The 20,622-nt window shown below is 42.9% G+C and overlaps 1 protein-coding gene across 1 annotated transcript in view; it reads right to left on the bottom strand.

Annotated features, from left to right (window-relative positions):
• Positions 1-4,198: 4,198 nt before the first annotated feature.
• The window catches only part of TEDC1 (tubulin epsilon and delta complex 1), a 77,402-nt gene continuing 60,978 nt past the window's right edge, over positions 4,199-20,622 (bottom strand). The window contains exon 8 of the mRNA XM_057402403.1: positions 4,199-4,727. Coding sequence (XP_057258386.1) covers positions 4,368-4,727 — 360 coding nt within the window. The 3' untranslated portion in view covers positions 4,199-4,367. The remainder of the gene's footprint in view (positions 4,728-20,622) is intronic.

The following is a 20,622-nucleotide window of genomic DNA, read 5'->3' as shown; positions in this document are numbered from 1 at the left end:
TTTGGGGAGGAATATTTCTAGCTACACACTGTGATCCAGAGTTATCAGCCAATTAAGTATTTATGGCCAATTCAATTTTCCTAGCAAGATGTTTGGAAAGCAGGAACCAGTTACATCAGAGACATGGGTTAAACTGTGCTCTTCTGTGAACAGCTCCATGCTTGCCTACCAGCACAGAAGTCCTGTAAAAGCTTCTCTTAAGACTGTGTTTGAGAAGGAAGCTGTCACCAGAGTGTAGTTTAAACATTGCAGCAGTAACGGAGCCTGTCTTCAGCGAAACATTATAAGATGATGGAAGAAATGGTCATAAGCTCCCAGCCCCACAAGGAGGGTTAGTGGTTAGGGGAGCTTTCCATGGACAGACCTTGCTGGGAGCTATCACCAGATGAACATGTGGGACAGCTCTTTCCTGCCTGACCCTGGTCAGGTGTACCCCATGACCATGTGCAGCATCTCTGGTGACTCATAGTTTAACTCCGTTTTCCTGCTTTTCCAGCATGGCCATCACCTCTAATACGCTACTCTCTTCCTGAGATCACTTAGAAATGGTGAATCCAAACCCAACCTAAACTAACTCTCTCTAGGATGCACCAGGAGGGAGAACTGCTTTAGCTTCTTCAAGAAACAAAACAAGACAAAGCCTGATGCCTATTCTACACCAGCCTTTCCCCACTACTTGAGGTTAGCAACCAGTTGCACACAATGTGTGCACACAATGTGCAACTCACTCTCTAGCAGCTTCTTCAGCCAATACCCACTCTTCTCTGTTCAACTCCATCAACAACCTCAGGGCAATTTCCTGCTTTCACATGGAAACATACAACCAGCACAGTGATACGGCAAAGGACAAATCACTTAACAGCTTGTATCTTTGCTTTTCAGTCTGTAGTGGGTTGTTTACAACACTCTCCAATTTCTGTGAAGTAGTACTTCACATTTACAGAGCACGTTTGAGCCATGGATGAAAGGTACTGCTTAAGACATCTTCCACCTGTCGCAGCATCTGCCAGAGACCAGCACGTCACCTGGTTGTTGGTTGCCGCACATCTCCCAGGGCAGCCATTCACCCTCCTACAGCATCTTCAACTGCTGACAGGGGCCCAAGCCCTGGTGACCAAGGTCATTGCAGCCTTTAAAACCAGTGTGCTATGATGGCAGGTGAAAGAAGCCAGGCTAAAACAAGGATAGGAAATCACTTCAAATGCCATGGTAATGGTATAAGGTGACAGACATCTATTTGTTCCTAGGTTATATCTCATTAAGTTAACTGCAGTCACCCAGTACACTTTCCTGCCCTCACTGCAGCTGATGTTAATACAGGGAGGATTTTAAGTGGTGTTTATCATACAGCATCTCCCAGCAGTACTGGAGAGACAGCTGATGCCTTGTCAAGCTCACAAGGGCTGGAAAGTATCTGCATTTCAGATACAAAAGTATTCCTCAAGAGCAATCAAAAGTGACCAGTCGCTGAGGCATGACCACAGCTCAGTCCCTCTGTGCCCAGCTCCTGTGGAGATGCTGGATTTTTAAAAGTCAGCCTTCACAGAAGAGCCACCCTCCAAAATTTGGTGCATTAGAACACCAAGCCCTTAAAGTACTTCCCATTTTGTGCTCCCATGCTGGTGCTGAGAAGAGGGGTAAAGGAACAAGGGGACTGCAGGTATTGGTTTTAAAACCACTGCCAGCTTGAAAGACCGCATGGACCTTCAGCAGGGACCAGAGTACCTGCTCTGGTTTAAACTAATTGATACCTGAAATGACAGTGGGAAAACAGTGCCAGAACATAGAAACTCTACTTGCCTACGGCCTTTGCATGAAGTGTCTGAAGTGCGTAATGACAGCACAGCACCACGGGTGGAAAGGTAATCTTCTTTTAAGCTGCTTTCAGCTGCTTTCAGCTGTAGCCCCCTCTGGATGTACATGCCAGCACAAGCAGCTCCAGCTCCTGCTGGTTCTTCTAACAGCTTTTCATACGGCTACCTCAGTACCCGGGTTTGTGCCATGCAGCAAATGCAGCTGGCTGCAATTCTGTAGGCACTTTTATACATCGCACATGCAGATACATACAGACCTACTGAGCACCATCATCTTCCACATTCCACTAGAGAGCAAAAGAATTCTTCACAGTCCAGCAGGCGAAAGGCACTGCTGGTTGTGGTCTCTGCTGAAACAGGATCCTGGGATAAACACTGCAGCACTCTGCTCTAAGTGCTATGCACTGACAAATACTTGAAAGAAGTCATCCCATGAGTGACTACTGTCAGTTTAAGTGGATGGCAACATAATAAATCGCGGCATTCAGCATTAGGCCAACCCCAGTAAGCCATAGCAAGGCATGAGCTAGACCTGTACTTGAATCTGAGTGCTTTTGCCATGCTCAAGAACATTTGCCCACTCTTCTTTGCTGAAAACCCCAGGAGAACAAAGGATATTTTGAGGGAAATGTTTTAAACCTAAATGTGATGCAGCTTGCATAAAAGCTGAAGGAGGATATAAAATGCTCAAAGAGAGAGACTGGTGCTAGCCCTCTTGTTAGTTCTAGGATATACTGTTTCCTTCCCATTCATTAATAATTTTCTATGAAACCTGTGTCTGAATAAGCCCTCTTGTGCACTGAATGTCAACAGGCCCTGAAGCCAACACCCTCGCAAAGCAGTACCAGCTTGAAACAGTTCAGTGTTTGGTAACCTGCACCTACAGAGGTGGTGCGAAAAGCAGAGCAATGTGGGTTGGCTTTTAAAGGTCAGGACTACTCCTCCAGAAGCAGCAGCCTGGGGCCACCTGCCCCAGAGATGGATCTCACTGGCCCACTGGGGTCCCAGGACTATGCTTGTCATCCCCAGTGCCAGCTGACAGCAGGCAGGCTGGTTGTAAGCAACAGCCTCGGTCAATACACCCCCCACTCCTGGGGGCTGTCCCATCTGTGTAAGGCTCACTTGAGTTGATGCCTTTAGCTGAGAACTGTGCTTCTCACCAGCTCTGCTCAAGCTTGGTCCTTGGACAAGCCACCAGGTCCAAAAAGAAGAAAGGCTGTCTGATACTTGGCCCATATTCAACTGAGTTTCTATACTCCCGGCCTACCAGAAATGGCACATTCAACGGGATCAAGCCAAAGAAAACCAGCCCTCCCCCTGTGTGGCTCTCCACTGACACTGGCACTGCCACTCACTCCTGCAAAGACTGCATGAGAACCATGATGAGCGGTGCAAATGAGCAGTGTCTGGAAGATTCTGAAGTTTACTTGGTGCAGCAGAAACCAGGAGACCTGAGCCTTGTCCACCCATTCCCACCTGCACACAGTTTCCCTGCAGAGCAGCAACCATACTGATGCCAGGAAGAAGGTCCTTAAAAATTCCTGATATTTGGCTGTTGAGTGAGCCAAGAGCAGCTGGTAATCAGCGACACCACTGAGCTGGGGTAGTAGACAGAAATCCAGATGGAGGAAAGCCCATTGCTCACAGCAATTCACAAATGAAAAGCAAGCTGTTTTCTCAAAATTTATTTATTCTGAAAGTGTACAACCAGAATATAAAAATATTCTTTAGTGAAAGCAAAACAGAAAAGGGTAGGAAATGAATACCAAGTGAGAAACATTTGCATGTTCCAGGGGAAGAAGTCTCCAGAGACAGAGCTTGGAGACTCCTCAAGCTTGGAAGTTAAGGTCATATTTCTATTTTACAGGAACTTCCTATAGAAGATCCATAGTTATCTCATTGTGACTCATAACTCGGTGGAAGAGTTTTCGAGTTTTTTTCTCTGAGAACCCAATTACTTCAAGTGCAACACACCAGTAAATGAAACCAGTGTGCAGCTTTATTTATTATTAGGTATTTGTTTCTCCTTATGATACCTGTATTATAGCTCCCACAAATATGCAAACCAGCTGAATTAGACCACCATGCTTTCCTGAACATTTCCAATCTAAGCTTTGGTACTTTGCATGTTCTCCAATACCTGGATTTTTCTGACTAATTAACTCTTCCATTTGCTGGAAAATATTGAATGCAATTAGTAATTCAATGTGCAGTCTCAATGTATGCTGTGCCTAGCAGCTGAGCACTGTAAGAGAGGCCACTGCCTGGCAGAAGAACTAGAAATCTGAAAGATAAAAACACGATCTATGTACACTCCCACCAAGGCCTGCTGCAGAACTTAATTGGCAAGGTTAGCAATAAACGGGCTGCAGAGAATCACCAAGGTCATGCCCCAGTGCAAATCACAAACCAGTAACAAGTTATGACTGCCATGCTTAAAAATCAGAAATTACATTCGGTTCCTCACCTCACACTCCCCCATGCCAAGCTCCAGAGTATGTTCTGATCAAGTCAAGTCTATTCCTTTGCTCCTCTCAGTCCAGCTTTACCTCTTCAAGGGGAGATACAAATCACTCCATCCAGCCCTTCTGCAACTTCATCCAGCCTCTGTCTGCTCTCTTCCTGCAGTTGCTTCAGCTCTCTTGCCAGGCTGGCCTCTCTCATCTGCAGTTCTCTGATCACCTCTGTAGCACTGACAGTTGAAACAGACTCCTTGGATACAGACCTACCAAAGACCATTTTGCTGGCAGGATGTTTGCTTCTGAACACTAGTCTGTGTGAACCGTGCATTCTTTTTTTGGGAGGAGCACAAAGGTATGTAAGATCTAACAGTTTTAGTTCAACACTTTCCTGTATCTTTCTAGCAGTGGCAGAGAACCCCTCCTTTCGTAGCTCTTCCTCTCTGGTTTTCACCTGTAGAGAGAAGGAAAAAGGGGAAAAAAAACAGTATGGTAGATTTCTGCAAAAAAAATCCCCCTGCCAAGAAACAACACAAAATGTCATAACTGAACTAGGATGTACCAAAGAGAAAAAAGCCCACTGTGAGTGTAAGCTTAAGCACATGGCAGTGAAAACTGAAGTAAGCTAACATGTGCTTTCTACCAGGCAACAGCCTTGGTGACCAAAAAGCCACCTGCAGTCATTTGTTTTTGCAGATTCACCAGCCCCTCCACTGATGACTGATACACAGGGGCTCTGCACGCTTCCCTCTTACCCAGGAGTGGGCGGTTTGACTTCAGAGGAAAACACATGGCTCAAAAAGGGAGACACATCAGAGTGACTTCCATCACGGCTGTGCTTTAAGCCACCACACTGTTAGATTAATTGCCTCATGACTAACAGTCTTATTCCAGTTTGCAAATGCTTTCTGTACTTGGCAATTCTAAAAAGTAGGGATGACAACTGTAAGTGAGAAATTCCTTAATTCTTAATTCTCATTATGGGGTAACAAATCAAAGAAGGAAAATAATGGCGCAGAGACAAAGAAGGAGAGGCTAAGACCACAATGAGTACCAGACAGCACACTCACTTGAAGATGCGGCACAGTAAAACAAAGCTTTTCTCATGACAGAATCACAGTCTGGACGATAAAAGCAATTGTTATGTACTGGTATTTCCCCAAAGCATTTGATTTAATGTTCTCTAACAATTTGATCTGAAGAACTTGCAAGATGGTAATTGTCTTGCCAGTTTTACTAGTGGATTAAACAAATTCAGTGACTCATCTCAAAATGCAGTTGTCAGTGGGGAAACATCCATAAGAAGAGGTATCCTGCTAAGGCCTTCAGGGAAACAGCTCTTGGTCCAATGACATTTTCTGTTTCTGCTACAGCAACAAGCTGCCAAATCAGCTCAGCCAAAAAGCAGCAAAGTTTCAGAAAAGTGATGGTGCCTCTGCAACCTGCACAAACCCAGAGGTCTCCTGGAACTTGTGCACAGTTCTAGAGTTCATGACTGAAAAAAAAAACCACAGGGAAACAGATCAGGACTCAAAAGCAGGTCATGCAATGACTTGCAACGCAGAAAAGAAGCCTTACAGTATGAAATTTAAAGAGCTCAAATTATTCTGTTAACAGAGGCAGATACATAATTTGGTTTAGAGCCTAAAAGAAAGTGATAAAGAAGCTGGTGAGAGACCAGACCTTGCTGACAAAGCCATAAGAAGATCAAATGGATGAAAATTTGAGTTTGATATTCTGCTTCAGAATAAGACATTGTTTCCTACTGTGAGGATAATGGACCATGAAATGCTTCACTGCAGCTCCGGGGATGAATCCCTCGGCCAAAGCTCACCTCAGGTCAAGCTCAGTGCTAATGACACCCCTTCCAGCCTTGAAATTGCTCTGCAACCCCTCCCTTCTCTGGCTGTGGGTGAAGCTGAACAACTCCTTAGGGTTTTAAATCTGCAGATCTGCATTAAGATATTGGTACTTCACATATTAGGGCTTTGACAAATTCCCTGTAAAGTCAGGGATTATTCTGGCATCTCTCTGGGGCGTCAGAGATTGGTCAGAGCTCAAAGCAGCACCAGCTGCAAGGACAAGAGTCCTAAAGTAGCAAAGCCCCCCCTGCCTTTGCCACTGTCAAGCTACAATTGCTCAGCTTCCATATCTGGAGAAAAAAGGTGGGTTTTTTCCCATAGATTAGTCGGGAGGGTTTCACTACTGAAACCAGTTCAGAAGCTTATGACATACAGAGGATCAGCCTATGTTCTCTTATGGTATGAAACACAGGAGGCACAAGGGCTGCAGTCACAGCTGAATTTTCTCAGACACCAACTTCACCATGGCTTCACTCATCCCACATCTCTCATCAAACTATCTTCTTGAGTTTTTCAGCCAAGTAATTAATCCTCTCCACAGTCTTCTGATGTGTTATTCTCCCCCCCCACCCTCGCTCAAGAAAAAGATTAAGAAAAATCAATCAAATCAGAAAAGGAGTATATTTCTCTGATTTTTTCCTAACATATTAAAGGCCTCATGAATGCAGAACCATCCCTTAACAGAGACCACTGCTGATTAAGCCATTTGAATAGACAGTTGATGCCAAGAGAAGCCTGTCTTTATCTTTGTTCAAAAAACAAGGGTCGCTCTTTACCATAATCCCCAAGGAATTCCAGGACATCTGTTGCTGTTGGCTAAAAGACTATCCAAGGTCCTATTCTGCTACACCACTTTCAAAGAAACAAAACTGAAAAAAAATGAATTCAATGTTATCTGGTCTCTCCACTGCCAATGAATAAATGGAAAATTTTGTTTGCACAAAATGGATTTAACACTGGATGGGAAAAATTTCCCATTACTTACAAAGAATAAAATCACTCAGCAAACACAGCCCACAAACTGTGATTTATTTTTCACATTAAACTCAGACAGAATACTAGTAGGGCTATGTAAAAGTATTCTAATGGAACACAGGTTTTCATACTCTCCACTGCCCAAAACTGGAGAATTTTCCATTGTGCAAGACACATGATGGAAAAGCATGCTCCTCTCAGCATTAAGTACATAAAGTTCTAATTCAATGCAATAGCAGGAATAGGAATTACTACACTGAAGCAGGAGCAGCTGTAAGGACAATGTCAACAGCCTTACAGTTAGGCAGTCAGGAAGCAGAAGTAGTATACCAAATCCTGAAATCTGAGTACCAGAAGGGTACTGCACATGTTATCTTCTGCAAAGGAGAACAATATTTCCTGAGCCAACACCAGATACATTTAACAGGGTAAATTTTTAAAGTAATAAATATGAAATAAGAGAACAAGTTTAGCAAAGCACTATTTATTTTGTCTCAGCGCAATCTGGAACTGGAAAGCTAGCTCGAGTTTCTTTTTGCACTCTTCTTCCTGGTAAGCTCTGAAACCATATGCATGTCCACAAATACTCTTGTTACGGTCTGTAGATTTCAATACCTAAAATTCTCTGAGGGTTACCTTCAAGTAATATTCTTTACTCTTCTCACATACTGAACGCTTGTGATAATACTCAATAACCTCCTCTTGTACAGTTAATTGATGCTCTTTAACAGCTTGCTGTCTCCTATTAGTCAGCACACAATTATTCTACACTGCAACACAATCTCAGCAGACTACTTTGTATTAAACAAACATATTGAAATAGATTAGGAGCCTCAGCATTTTGTGTCTGCCCGTCTCTATCCCACTGCTATGCCTTTCAGTCTCAATCTACCAGCTGGAAGTTGAATTCCCAATTAGGTACGTAGTGCTGTCTGACAAATTCTGCACATCATCTTTGCATAAATACAACAACACGATAATCATTGTTTCCACTTCTACAACACCAACCTCATCCCAAAGGGACCTGCTGCATTTTGAGAAAAGCCACACCAAACACAGAGGGAATCAGCTGAAGGGGAACCAGCATCTTCAAACTGACACAGATCCCACTCTGCAGCGAGTACTAATCTGGTGAGCTGTTCACAACAGCACAACAGAGCAGTCACTCACAGATGCTGTAACTGAGGCTGTGGAAGTGTGCTGTCCCTCCACGCACTCCATGGTCAATGTAGAATCATAGAATAGCTAGGGTTGGAAAGGACCTTAAGATCATCAAGTTCCAGCCCCCTGCCATGGGCAGGAACACCTCACACTAAACCATCTCACCCAAGGCTCTCTCCAACCTGGCCTTGAACACTGCCAGGGATGGAGCATTCACAACCTCCCTGGCAACACAGTGCCTCACCACCCTAACAGGAAAGAACTTCCTCCTTATAGCCAATCTAAAATTCCCCTGTTTAAGTTTGAACCTGTTACCCCTTGCGCTATCACTACAGTCCCTCATGAAGAGTCCATCCCCAGCATCCCTATAACCCCCCTTCAGATACTGGAAGGCTGCTATGAGGTCTCCATGCAGCCTTCTCTTCTCCAGGCTGAACAGCCACAGCTTTCTCAGCCTATCTTCATACAGGAGGTGCTCCAGTCCCCTCATCATCCTCATGGCCCTTCTTTGGACTTGTTCCAACAGTTCCATGTCCTTTTTATGTTGAGGACACTAGAACTGCACACAATACTCCAGGTGAGGTCTCACAAGAGCAGAGTAGAGGGGCAGGATCACCTCCTTCAACCTGCTGGTGATGCTCCTTTTGATGCAGCCCCGGATACGGTTGGCTTTCTGGGCTGTGAGCACACACTGAAGCTGGCTCATGTTCATTTTCTCATTGACCAACACTCCCAAGTCCTTCTCCACAGGGCTGCTTTGAATCTCTTCTCTGCCCAACCTGTAGCTGTGCCTGGGATTGCTCCAACTCAGGTGCAGGACCTTGCACTTGGCATGGTTAAACTTCATAAGGTTGGCATACCCTACCAGGCTTCCTATTCCGAAGACCATGATCTGCTATCAGGAGCCTCCCATGACATACAACTGTCCTCACCAGCCCTATAACAGCTGCAGATGGACAGATGCCACAAGTGAACACCAAGGCAAGTACTCCAGCTGGGTTCCTTCTAGCTCATCGCCTCACCATGTCACTGACCTCTGTCTGGAGTATGATACTGGCCAAACTGCCCCACGTGCTCCTAGATGATTTCCTTTAGAAGAACTTCAGTCTTCCAGAAGACCACTGTAAGTTTTCAAAAGGTATTAAAAACTAAAGAGAAAGCTATAATAATTTTTGTGTTCTAAGGAGAAGCCAGTGAATGAGTGTAGTTGCAGATATAAGTATTGCATCTTAGACTACGGAATGAAAAGGGATGGAAGTGACAGACAGCCTGCACTGCCCTTCCCAAACCTGGTACAGTGCAAAGAGTTGTGATGTGCACAGACACTGCTGGCAGATTCACATGTGGGAATATGCAAAGAATAAGCACTAGAATGAAATGGATCTCTTTAACATCAGCTGGAGAGTGGGAAGAGACAGGTGGCCTCTAGTTCCTGACATCCTGGAATTAAGCCAGGCACGACATCCATCAGGTGTGGAAAGGATTTCCATCTCCCCAGGGACAACATCATGACTGATGATGCGTTTCCAAAAAAGTTCAGGCTGAGGAAAATGGCCAAGTCAAAACAGAAAAGGGTGAGCCCACTCCAGAGCTGGAAAGGGGCAGTGAGACGAGGCATATCTAGAAAACAGGCTGAGCAGGCAGCTTGGCTCAGTCTGCACCATGGTGGATTAACTGATGCACCGATGCACAGGAGAGACTTCAAGCCTGCAAACACCTACACACACGGTTCATTTTCCCAGTGCTTCCTCATTCCCACCTTCTCTGAAATTTCTTCTAACCTGAGATACTACTGGCTGTCCTTTTCATACAGACAGCCATCTCAGCTATTTTCAGTCCCGGGAATCTTTTGGCTATGAATAAAATTTACAGCAATGAGTTCAGCAGGCAAATCATGGAAAAGGTGTCACACATTTTAAATAAGCTGCCATCCAGTTTCTTCACATGTTCCACTGTTTTGAGGCCAGAACAGTAATATCCCAATTCACCTCCTCTGGACGTATGCAAATTCATCATGTGGACAGTCTCAGGTTTTCAGCTGCTCATCTTGTAGAGGTCTACATCTATAAACTGCTTAGCTGACCTATACATTTAGCTCATTTAACTCTCCTCAAAGAGGAGACATTCCAGCCCTCTACAATTATTGCTATGGTTTCCTCAGCTCTTTCACATTTGCTTGCAACCTTGCTGGTAATGAGCTTCCCAAGCGCTTTGTGTCATTCTGCACAGCTCAAACATCCCTGAAAGCCTGATCTGTCTCAGAGTGTTAACAGCTTACTAATGAAAAGTACAGGAAAAATTATGCACAAAATGGTTCTTTTTTGGTTAAGAAGCAAGCTGAATGTGAACTTACTTGGAGAGATTTTTACCAACATACAAGACATCCCAAAGACATCTCTTTTTAAAGATGATGTTATTTAAATAGCATCATGTTATTTAAATAATTTACAGTAATGACCTAACAAAAGTGACAATCTTCCAAATGCTGAAATCAACATTTCAGCTTTTAAAACTTCACATGGCAACCTAAAAGCCCCAGAAACCAAATGAATATTCTGCCTTTAGGTTATGTACTTGAAGGAAGCCACTAGCTAAAGTTTAATACGCAACAGCAATGAAAGATCCAAAAACCTATTTTGAGCAATAGAGCAGGGGGAGGCATAGGAGCATTTCTATTTTATGATTGCGTTGTTGCCAACTTCGAGGAAGGAGCAGCAAACCAAATTGTTGGTGCTGCTTTCAAAGTGGATGATAAAGACCAGAATCATGTCATTATTTTTAAATGACAATCTCTTCAAATTATTCTAGCTTTGCAGAAGTGGCTGTAATAACAGTATTGCTCAGAAAAACAAACTGCACAAGCCTAGAAATAGCATTTTCTGCCTCCAGTCCTATCTGTCCACTCCTCTCTTGTGTTTCTCTTATGAATAGGGTGAAGACCCCATATGCATACAGCATGAAATACAAATTATTCTGGCCATTGTGTACAGACACTGCACAGAAAAATCTCAGATCTTGTCTTTTTGGGTTGGGGAGTGAAGGAAATTAGGAAATATAAATGGATGCAATATCCAAGCCACCAAGTCATACTGCCTTTTCTATCAGGGCATAATCACTCAACACCTTTCATAAACTCATCTAGTCCCTCTGGAAACACCAAACAGCATTTGACTTGTGAAAAGTTTTATTCCTAAAGGAAACTAATTTCCAAGCTTTATTTTAAGGCTGTCACATCTAAGATGGCCCCCTGTACCTAGGGAGTTGAAGAGTGAAGTGGAATATGATATGTCTGAAAATACATGAGTAATGTATTACATTAATGTAATGTAATGGGCCAGACTGCAGAAATAGAAGAGACCTGCCAGGCCAGCCAGTGCCCTCACCTGCCTGGCTCCCAATAGCTCCTGAGCACATCACAGTAGCCCAAGCACAGGCACTGAGAGACATTCTCCAGGTTAGAGGAGCTTCTTGGAGCTTTCAGTCTCCATGTATACTGAGCAGGCTCATTCAACAGACAAGCATCAATTATAGATAAAGATCTATAAGTTAAAAATGAAAGCAGGATAAGCACAGACATACTGGCATGCTCAGAAACTGCCATGAAGAAATCCTGACAGCTGAGTGCTGGAAACCAGGCGTGGCAAATTAAGGTTAGTTTAAGAGTTTTCAGTCTCCAGGCTGGAATCCAGATCTGTCCAGGGGCTGAACCTTGCTAATACTTGTCATTAATCAGTCCAAGCCTGAGTAACACTTTATAGATGATCACTGTTCATACCTTTTGCTGTCTTGCAGTTTGTATGTAGTTGTTTATTCCACTACTACCCAGCAAGAAAAACCTTGCAGAACTGCAATCCCAGCTGAAAGTCTATCTGGGATACAGAAAACAGGACGGAGGAGGATTTGCAGACTACTTGTAAGAAAGCCCTCCTTGTCAGCACTGTAACAACAGCACCAAGTACAAAAGGAAAGAGAGCAAAAGGAAGTAATAAGCAGAAGTATATCAATAACATAGAAGGGTGAAGAGCAGAGTCCTCTATAAGCACAGCAGAAAGATCTGTAAGCATTAAATAAAAGTGGAATACAAGAAAAATAGTCACAGGGATCCTGCAATGCCAACCTGCAACCTCTCTGTGCTCCTGCAATGCCAACCTGCAACCTCTCTGTGCTCCTATACAAGAATTTCCTGGCTATACAATACACATTCTGCACACCTTACTGCATGTGGAGCAGTGCTGAAAAACACCCACCATGGTCTGTCTGTGAAAGGAGATGCCCAAGCAAAATTCAGCTTAAAGATCACTAGAGATAGCACAAACTCAACAAGCCAACTCCATGGCTCTCCATGTTTGTCACTGTTTTCTGTACAGAACAGTTATTTATAACTCAAGTGTTTTGTGTGCTTGTGTGTCCTCAAAGGCATTAAAATAAAGCCCTTTCCACACATATATAGAGTGAGGGCTTTACACTTCTTTAACAATAAACAAATAATAACTTGGCTACATGGACAGTTTCTTTTGTTTGCCCCCTCCCTTTTTTTTTTTTTGAACAATCATGTTTAAGTGTATGACAAATTCTTCCTTAGTGATAAGACAGTGACCCATTCAGCTTCAGACACAAAGGCACCATTTCAAGGGATGCTGTGAATATGTAAGTGATGGAAAATCAAGTCCTGCAGCTCCCACTTCGGGGAAAAATTATGGAGCGAGGGTGACATGACCCTGCAGAGACCACAGAGAAGTTCAAACATCTGCTGAACAATGAATTCCAAGAAAATCAGACCCCCAATCTTAAGAAAAACATCTAAATGGATTTTGCTGCTTATATAAAAAAAAAAAAACAGGAACAAAACCAAAACCATGAGTTAAAGCAAAAGCAGTATCTGCATTCAGCTGTTCTAGAAACACTACAACAATGAGTAAGCAGGTGTTTTAGTACAAAAAAAAAATACCTTACTCTAATTTCAAATTCATGTTTTATAGTAACTTGCCAAATGTAATTTCAAACCTCTAAGAAAGTTACAGAGTTATTCTGCAGCTCTATAAAACTTGTCTTACTGAATCAAGCTGCTTTGCTGTAAGCTTTCAAGGTTTTTAATTTTCTGCTGCAATTTCTGCACACTGAAGAGTAACCAGTTAAAAATGCTGGAAATCATAATTTTCTATTTTAATAGCTGAACACTTCCCACACTGTCCTGCCCAAATGAGGTTTCTTTCTTTTTGTGAGATCCTTGATGTTCTTCTGAAATAGCCCATTTAATACCAGTTCTCATGCATTTGTGGATTTAAAGCCATAATAAACTGTTTGATAAGTCTAAGCTACCACAAAGCACAGGCTACAGTATCTCACCTAGTAATTTCTGCAATGTTCTACTACATTTTGGTAAGCTACAGGGTCTATTCTAGAAACATGTACTTCTGTTTTTTTTTTTTAACACAGGCTCCAGCAGATTGAGAAACTACCCTATCACTGTGTTATCTCAGCAGTGAAATACATCTATGGTTAAAAATATGCTCCTTTTCAGTGAGCTCTGCCTTAGCCACTGCGTCTTTCATCTGAAGTCTTATATCCTCAAAACTCCACTTCTGTCTAAAAACTTGCAGAACATGATCCAGCTGTAACTTTGCCTTGGTTAAATTACACTATTCTCACCTGTCAAAAAGACAGACCAAATAATTCATTTGTTATGCCTCCTTTAATCCTTTCCAACCTTTTAACCATTTTCCAGTTGTGATGGTGGTTTAGGTGGGGCCAACACATCTCATTAAGCTCCAAATTGTGATCAATATCTTATCCTCCATTTAATGACCAGAAGCAGATGGCAACACTTAGTTGCCAATAACCTAACCAATTCTCCATGACCCACTACCTTCTATTTCATAAGGCCATGAAATGGAAAGGTTTGCACGTATCCAAAACCTGCTGCTGCAGGCAGGTCAAACTGGTTTGAAGCACACACATGGGTATCTCTTACTAAACCAAAAGCCCAGCAACAGTACGAAATTCATATAATTTCTTTTGGCTTAACAGTAACTATAAACAGATAAAGCAGAATTTCACCTTAATATAGAATCATAGAATAGATAGGGTTGGAAAGGACCTTAAGATCATCAAGTTCCAACCCCCCTGCCATGGGCAGGGACACCTCACACTAAACCATCTCACCCAAGGCTCTCTCCAACCTGGCCTTGAACACTGCCAGGGATGGAGCATTCACAACCTCCCTGGGCAATCCATTCCAATGCCTCATCACCCTTACAGTAAAGAACTTCCTCCTTATAGCCAATCTAAAATTCCTCTGTTTAAGTTTGAACCTGTTACCCCTTGCGCTATCACTACAGAACCTAATGAACAGTCCATCCCCAGCACCCCTATAACCCCCCTTCAGATACTGGAAGGCTGCTATGAGGTCTCCATGCAGCCGTCTCTTCTCCAGGCTGAACAGCCACAGCTCTCTCAGCTTATCTTCATACAGGAGGTGCTCCAGTCCCCTCATCATCCTCGTGGCCCTTCTCTGGACTTGTTCCAACAGTTCCATGTCCTTTTTATGTTGAGGACACCAGAACTGCACACAATACTCCAGGTGAGGTCTCACGAGAGCACAGTAGAGGGGCAGGATCACCTCCTTCGACCTGCTGGTCCAGGATCACCTCCTTCGACCTGCTGGTCACACTCCTTTTGATGCAGCCCAGGATACAGTTGGCTTTCTGGGCTGCGAGTTCACACTGTCAGCTCATGTTCATTTTGTCATCAACCAACACCCCCAAGTCCTTTTCTGCAGGGCTGCTCTGAATCTCTTCTCTGCCCAAGCTGTAGCTGTGCCTGGGATTGCTCCGACCCAGGTGTAGGACCTTGCACTTGGCATGGTTAAACTTCATGAGGTTGGCATCAGCCCACCTCACAAGCGTGTCGAGGTCCCTCTGGATGGCATTCCTTCCCTCCAGCGTATCAACCAAACCACACAGCTTGGTGTCATCGGCAAACTTGCTGAGGGTGCACTCAATCCCACTGTCCATGTCACCCTGTTAATATAATTACTAATTCCTAACTTGTTATTAGTTCAGCAAGAAGAAAAATTTTAGGCCTTACGAACTGGTGGCGAATAAATAAAAAGGGTGATCCCAAAGTACTATTAATGCGTGCACTATTTGTACTATAAACTATGAAGACATTTTAGAAGGGCTGTAAAGCTGAGCTATAGCAACTGACAGAAGATGTAATTATACAAGCAGCTGCATTCCAAATTTTGCCAGGATTTGCAATTTCCTGTAATTAGAGAGGAATGTATGAATCTCCATCTTATGCATGCTAAAGCAAAATATTCACTACTGAAATGCTAGCTCCCCAGCATACCTATTATCTTTCCAAAACAGATTGACAGGGAAGCCATGGAGAGGCAATGAACCTATTTCATACAGGAATAGAAGGCCATCTTTTAACTGGGGGAGGAGTCCTCTGAGAAGAAACTAAAAATATAGTTGTAATACCAGGAATGCACATAGCTGCATCCAATGAGAACAGCTACCATGGACTGGCATGGCACTGCTGCTCTGTGCTTCCTTTTACTGTATACGCTGAATACTGCAAAGCCCTTTGTAAGCCTTCAGAACAACATCCACACTCTTCTCCAATGGAAAACTCTTAGATGGTGAGGAGGCATAGTAACGGAAAGTTAGAAGTTAATTAAAGCATTTGAATGAAAGAACTTTATAAAGAGGAGTGACCTGAACTTGCCTGGTTTTTGTTGAAGATTTTTGTTGGGTTTGTTTAGTTTGTTCTGCAGGGTTTTTGTTTTGTGGCATTTTTTGGTTGGTTGGTTTGGGTTGTTTTTTTTTTTTTTAAGATACAATCAAATGGGTCTATATTTAGACTCCTGTATCTAAATACCACACTGATGTGAGTCAGAAGTCAGTTTAGCTTAAGATAAAGGAAAATGATACAGGATTAAGAAAACAGGAAAATAACATCAATATTTTTCAGGGTCTTTACCAGAAAACTATAATGTATAGCTCCAAATATCAATACAAAACACAAAACCAAACAACTGATAAAAGCACTGCCTGTTTGCTGAGCTTACAAATATCTGTCCCACAGGCAAAGCAAAAGGCAAATTAATCCTCTTAGGCCTAAAATCAACTGAACTCTGTGACTGCTGTGAGCAGACTTGCTTTCAGTAAGGGCTTCACCCAGCTCTCCCGCAACAGAGATGCACTGCATCCTACACAATCACAGAATGGTTTGGGTTGGAAGAGACCTTAAAGATCATTTAGTTCCAACCCCTTGCATGGGGAGGGATACCTTCCACTAGATCAGGTTGCTTAAAGCCCCAGCCTGGCCTTCAACACTTCCAGAGATGGGGCAGACACAACTTCTTGAGGCAACCTGTTCCATGCCTCACCACCCTCAAAGTAAACAATTTCTTCCAAAAATATCTACTCTTAAGTCTTACCCTCTGTAAGCTTAAAGCCATTTCCCCTTGTCTTGTCCCTACATATCCTTGTAAAAAGTCCCTCTCCATATTTCTTGTAGGCTCCCTTTAGGTACTGGAAGCTGCTCCAAGGTGTCCCAGAGCCTCCTCCAGGCTGAAGAGACTCAACTCTCTTGGCCTGTTACCATAGGCGACGTGTTCCGGCTCTTGGAGCATCTTCATGGCTGTCATAGTTTAAGCCCAGCCAGTAACTCAGTATCATGCTGCCACTTGCTCACTTCCTATCCCTACCCCTCCCCGGGTGGGATGGGGAGGAGAATCAAGAGAATGTAAAACCCATAGATTGAGATAAGAACAGTTTAATAACTAAAATACAGTAAAATATAGTGATAATATTAATAGGGAACTACAGAAATTAAAAAAAAAAAAAAGAAAAAACCTATAAATTAAACCTCAGAAAACACAAGTGATGCACACTACAATTGGTCACCACCTGCTGACTGATGCCCAGCCTGATCTGAGCAGCAATCCGTGTCTTCTGGGTAACCCTCCCCCAGTTTCTGTACTGAGCACAATGTGCTGTTGTATGGAATATCCCTCTGGCTACTTTGGGTCAGGTGTCCTGTTTCTGCTCCCTCCTGGCTTCTTGCGCCTCTCCTCATTGGCAGAGCATGAGAGACCAAAAAGTCCTTGATCCGGATAATCGCTACTGAGCAACAACTAAAACATAGGTGTGTTATCAGCATTGTTCTCAGACTAAAGCCAAAACAAAGCACTGCACCAGCTACTAGGAAGAGAAGTATCTCAGTCACAGCTGAAACCAGGACAGTGGCCCTCACTTGGAGAGTGATACCCTCAAAAGAGATACACAAAGAGGCCTTTGGGTTGGGCCACTAAAGGACAGACCTGAGGGAAACAGCCCAGAACAAAAGCAGTAATGCTGAAAGCCTCATGAGACAAAACCCTCTCACACAAAGCTACAAAGAAGTTTCCTGTTGTATGGATATCTTCTGAACTCTGTTGCGGGGATTTTCAGCATGAGTAATTTGCTTGTGCAGTGGTTAGTTAACTTTTGAGGAGAACAACTGAACGCAAAGAATGTAATGTGTTTATTCTATTGACACAAGTCTGGACTGAACCAGCCAGCAACAAATCTTAAAATAATAAACAGTCTTCAAAGAAATCAGCAATTTCTACATCAGCTCTGTTCACCTAAGGAGGACGCTCGCAGTGCCAGCATGAAAAGTGAAAACATGAAGCATCAGCAAGAGCATATAACAAGATGGCCAGAATCACTGTGCTCTGGAGCTAGAAGTTCAACTAAACCTCTTCAGCTACTTTCTGAGAAGACACACAAGCCCATCACCTGGTACAGTCCTGCTGCTCTCAGGAAGGTAGGACAGCTCCAGGCAGCAGCATCAAACTTGCAGATTCCTTATCATCAACTACAAGGAGACAAAGTTCAGGCTTGTGAAAGTCCTATATGCCACACAATTTGGAATGTGCACCACAGAGAATAAGAGATAGACACCTATTTTCTTTTCCAAGTTACAGACCTTCAGCATTTTACAGTACTAAAAAAAAAATCCATTCTAACAGGCTGGCCTTTTATAATTAATTTCTTTTTAACTACAGCTTTATCTCTAAACTTTTCAAAATCCTTGAATTCAATTAGAAGACCACACAAATTAATGTAGTAATAGGCACACACTGAAAATACATGATATGAAAACTGGAGTGTGTCAGTGTAACTAATTTAGACACTTGCAAAAAGGTTGCAGAGCTACTTTGAAAAAGACCCTGACAACTACAAATTACAAAGGTAGGCAACAGACAAGTATTGCTTCATATAATAAATTGCTCACTTATTTTTCAATTTGTTCTTCCAAACTTTTATCTTGGGCAGCAGAGACAAACACTGATGATACATCATCTCAGATCTAAGTGACTTTGCAGAGGCTTGGAGGGCCCCACATTGTTTTAAGCAGAGCTTTGTTGCTGCACAATGTGGAAGTAGCCACTCTCTCTAGAAACACTGCTGCTTGTGACTTATCCTGCTTTGGGAGAACAGGATGTGAAGCAAATTTCAAGCAATACAGTCCCTGCACAGACAGCCAAACAAAAGGAATGTTTATATAAACCACTCCTAAAACAAACTGATGAAAGGAAGGCATTGTCACCTAATCATACAAACTTACAAAAAAGGGTCTTTCTTATGCAAAAATACAAGGAAAAAAACAAACCAAACCAAAAACAACCACCAAAGAAACCCCACACAAAACCCAGCCACAACTAGAGTTTCTTTACCCCCAGACTGGTTTGGGTTTCAGTTAGAAAACACTCCCTTGTCCCTTCCAGGGGCTTTGCACAACCACTGCAAAACCTCCACCAGCACCCACTCCTGCAGCTCTTCCCCCTGCTTTTGGGGGAGGCAGCAACAGTGCATCCAGAGCAGCAAAGGTCACTCCATCAATCCAGCCACTCCATCAATTCAGCCTATCCACAACTATGGCATGAGGTAAATGAAGATTTGTCTACATAAAACATTTTCAAAGTTTCAATGAAAAAGCAGACATTTTCTAAAGCCACTACTCCTAAAATGCATTCAGCAATTTCTCTTATTAGCTCACAGTTTTGGTGGCGAGTAGCAGCTGTAGGTGGATCTGAAACTGCCTGAATGGCCATCATGACTCTTGCAGCAAAGGCCGGGCCCCACAGCTAGCCAGCAAAGAGAAAATCAAACTGCTCTCAGTGTTTTGAGAGAGCTGCAAAGATGAAAAGTTAGAAATGGTGAGTTCTGAGCTCAGAAGTGTACTAAAGCTTTATTTAGATGGATTTCTTGCTGGGAAGAGGAGATGTGACAATATTAAGTTACAGATCTACTTTTATGTCAGCTGTTCTATAAGCACAAAGGACAAAGACACAGAAATGAGTTGAATACTTGTTCTCTTATGATCAAGTACCCTTGATTCAGGGCAGACAGAGAAAAAGGCCAAGGTTAAGGGGAAAAAAAAAATTAAAGTCAAGCTTTGAATGCATGAATGCAAACAGTCCTCCTAAAGCACCTCTATCAACTCACCTAAAAAGCAAACACTACTGCAAAGTGCACAACACTTGTTACTCTTGCTGGAGGAGGAAGAACCCATCCCAGCAGTCTGCCCAGAGTTGTAAAGTAAGCTAGATACATCCTGGAAGTTACTGTCCCCAAAACCCACTCTGAAAAGTTCAGTGAAACACACTAAAAGTGCTTCTGGTAGAGCTGCTCTAAAATCCAGCCACTGGCTACAGTGTTTAATATGGCCTCTGTCAGCCAGAATTATCTGTGTCCCCAAGATACTGTCCTTGTAGAGGACAATGTTTATTGCAGTGGCTCACCAATTGCAAGAGTCTCAAAATCCAGCAACCCTGTGCTCACAGGTACCTCAAATCCCACCCACCAGCCTCCAAGCTTTTCATACTCAAAAGATAAAGGTGGTGCTGCAACCTGTGATCTTACATACCTTACATATCTCAGTCCTACAGGGCTCAGTCTTCATCCATGTTTTACTGTGTGCTTTAACTGTGTAAATACCTAAGTACTACACTTATTTCTTAAAAATGCACTAAAACATTTACAGTGTCTATGAAACAGAGACTCTCATTGGCATAAGTTTTTTTACAGTTTATCATTAAATAAAGCTCATCTAAAATTTACTGGAGTGTAATTCTTCAGCTGCATTTACTACGTTTCATTGCCTTGGTTGGTATCCAAAATCCTGGCAAATAACACAAGTAAAATATTAACACTGGTTATTGATTATACTTTACCTGATACTGTCACCTGAGCAAACATTCTGCATTTCAGCAAACGAAGGCGTATTTTGGGAAGCAAGAAAAATTCACCCACACCTACTTCAAACCCCCGATTCTGCACACAAAACAGGAGA

This window comes from Pezoporus wallicus, unplaced genomic scaffold (assembly GCF_028554395.1).
Source record: "Pezoporus wallicus isolate ANWC-B61680 ecotype Strahan unplaced genomic scaffold, APGP_CSIRO_Pwel_v1 contig_6665, whole genome shotgun sequence".
Lineage (NCBI taxonomy): Eukaryota > Metazoa > Chordata > Aves > Psittaciformes > Psittacidae > Pezoporus > Pezoporus wallicus.
This window is presented reverse-complemented; position numbering and strand designations above follow the sequence as displayed.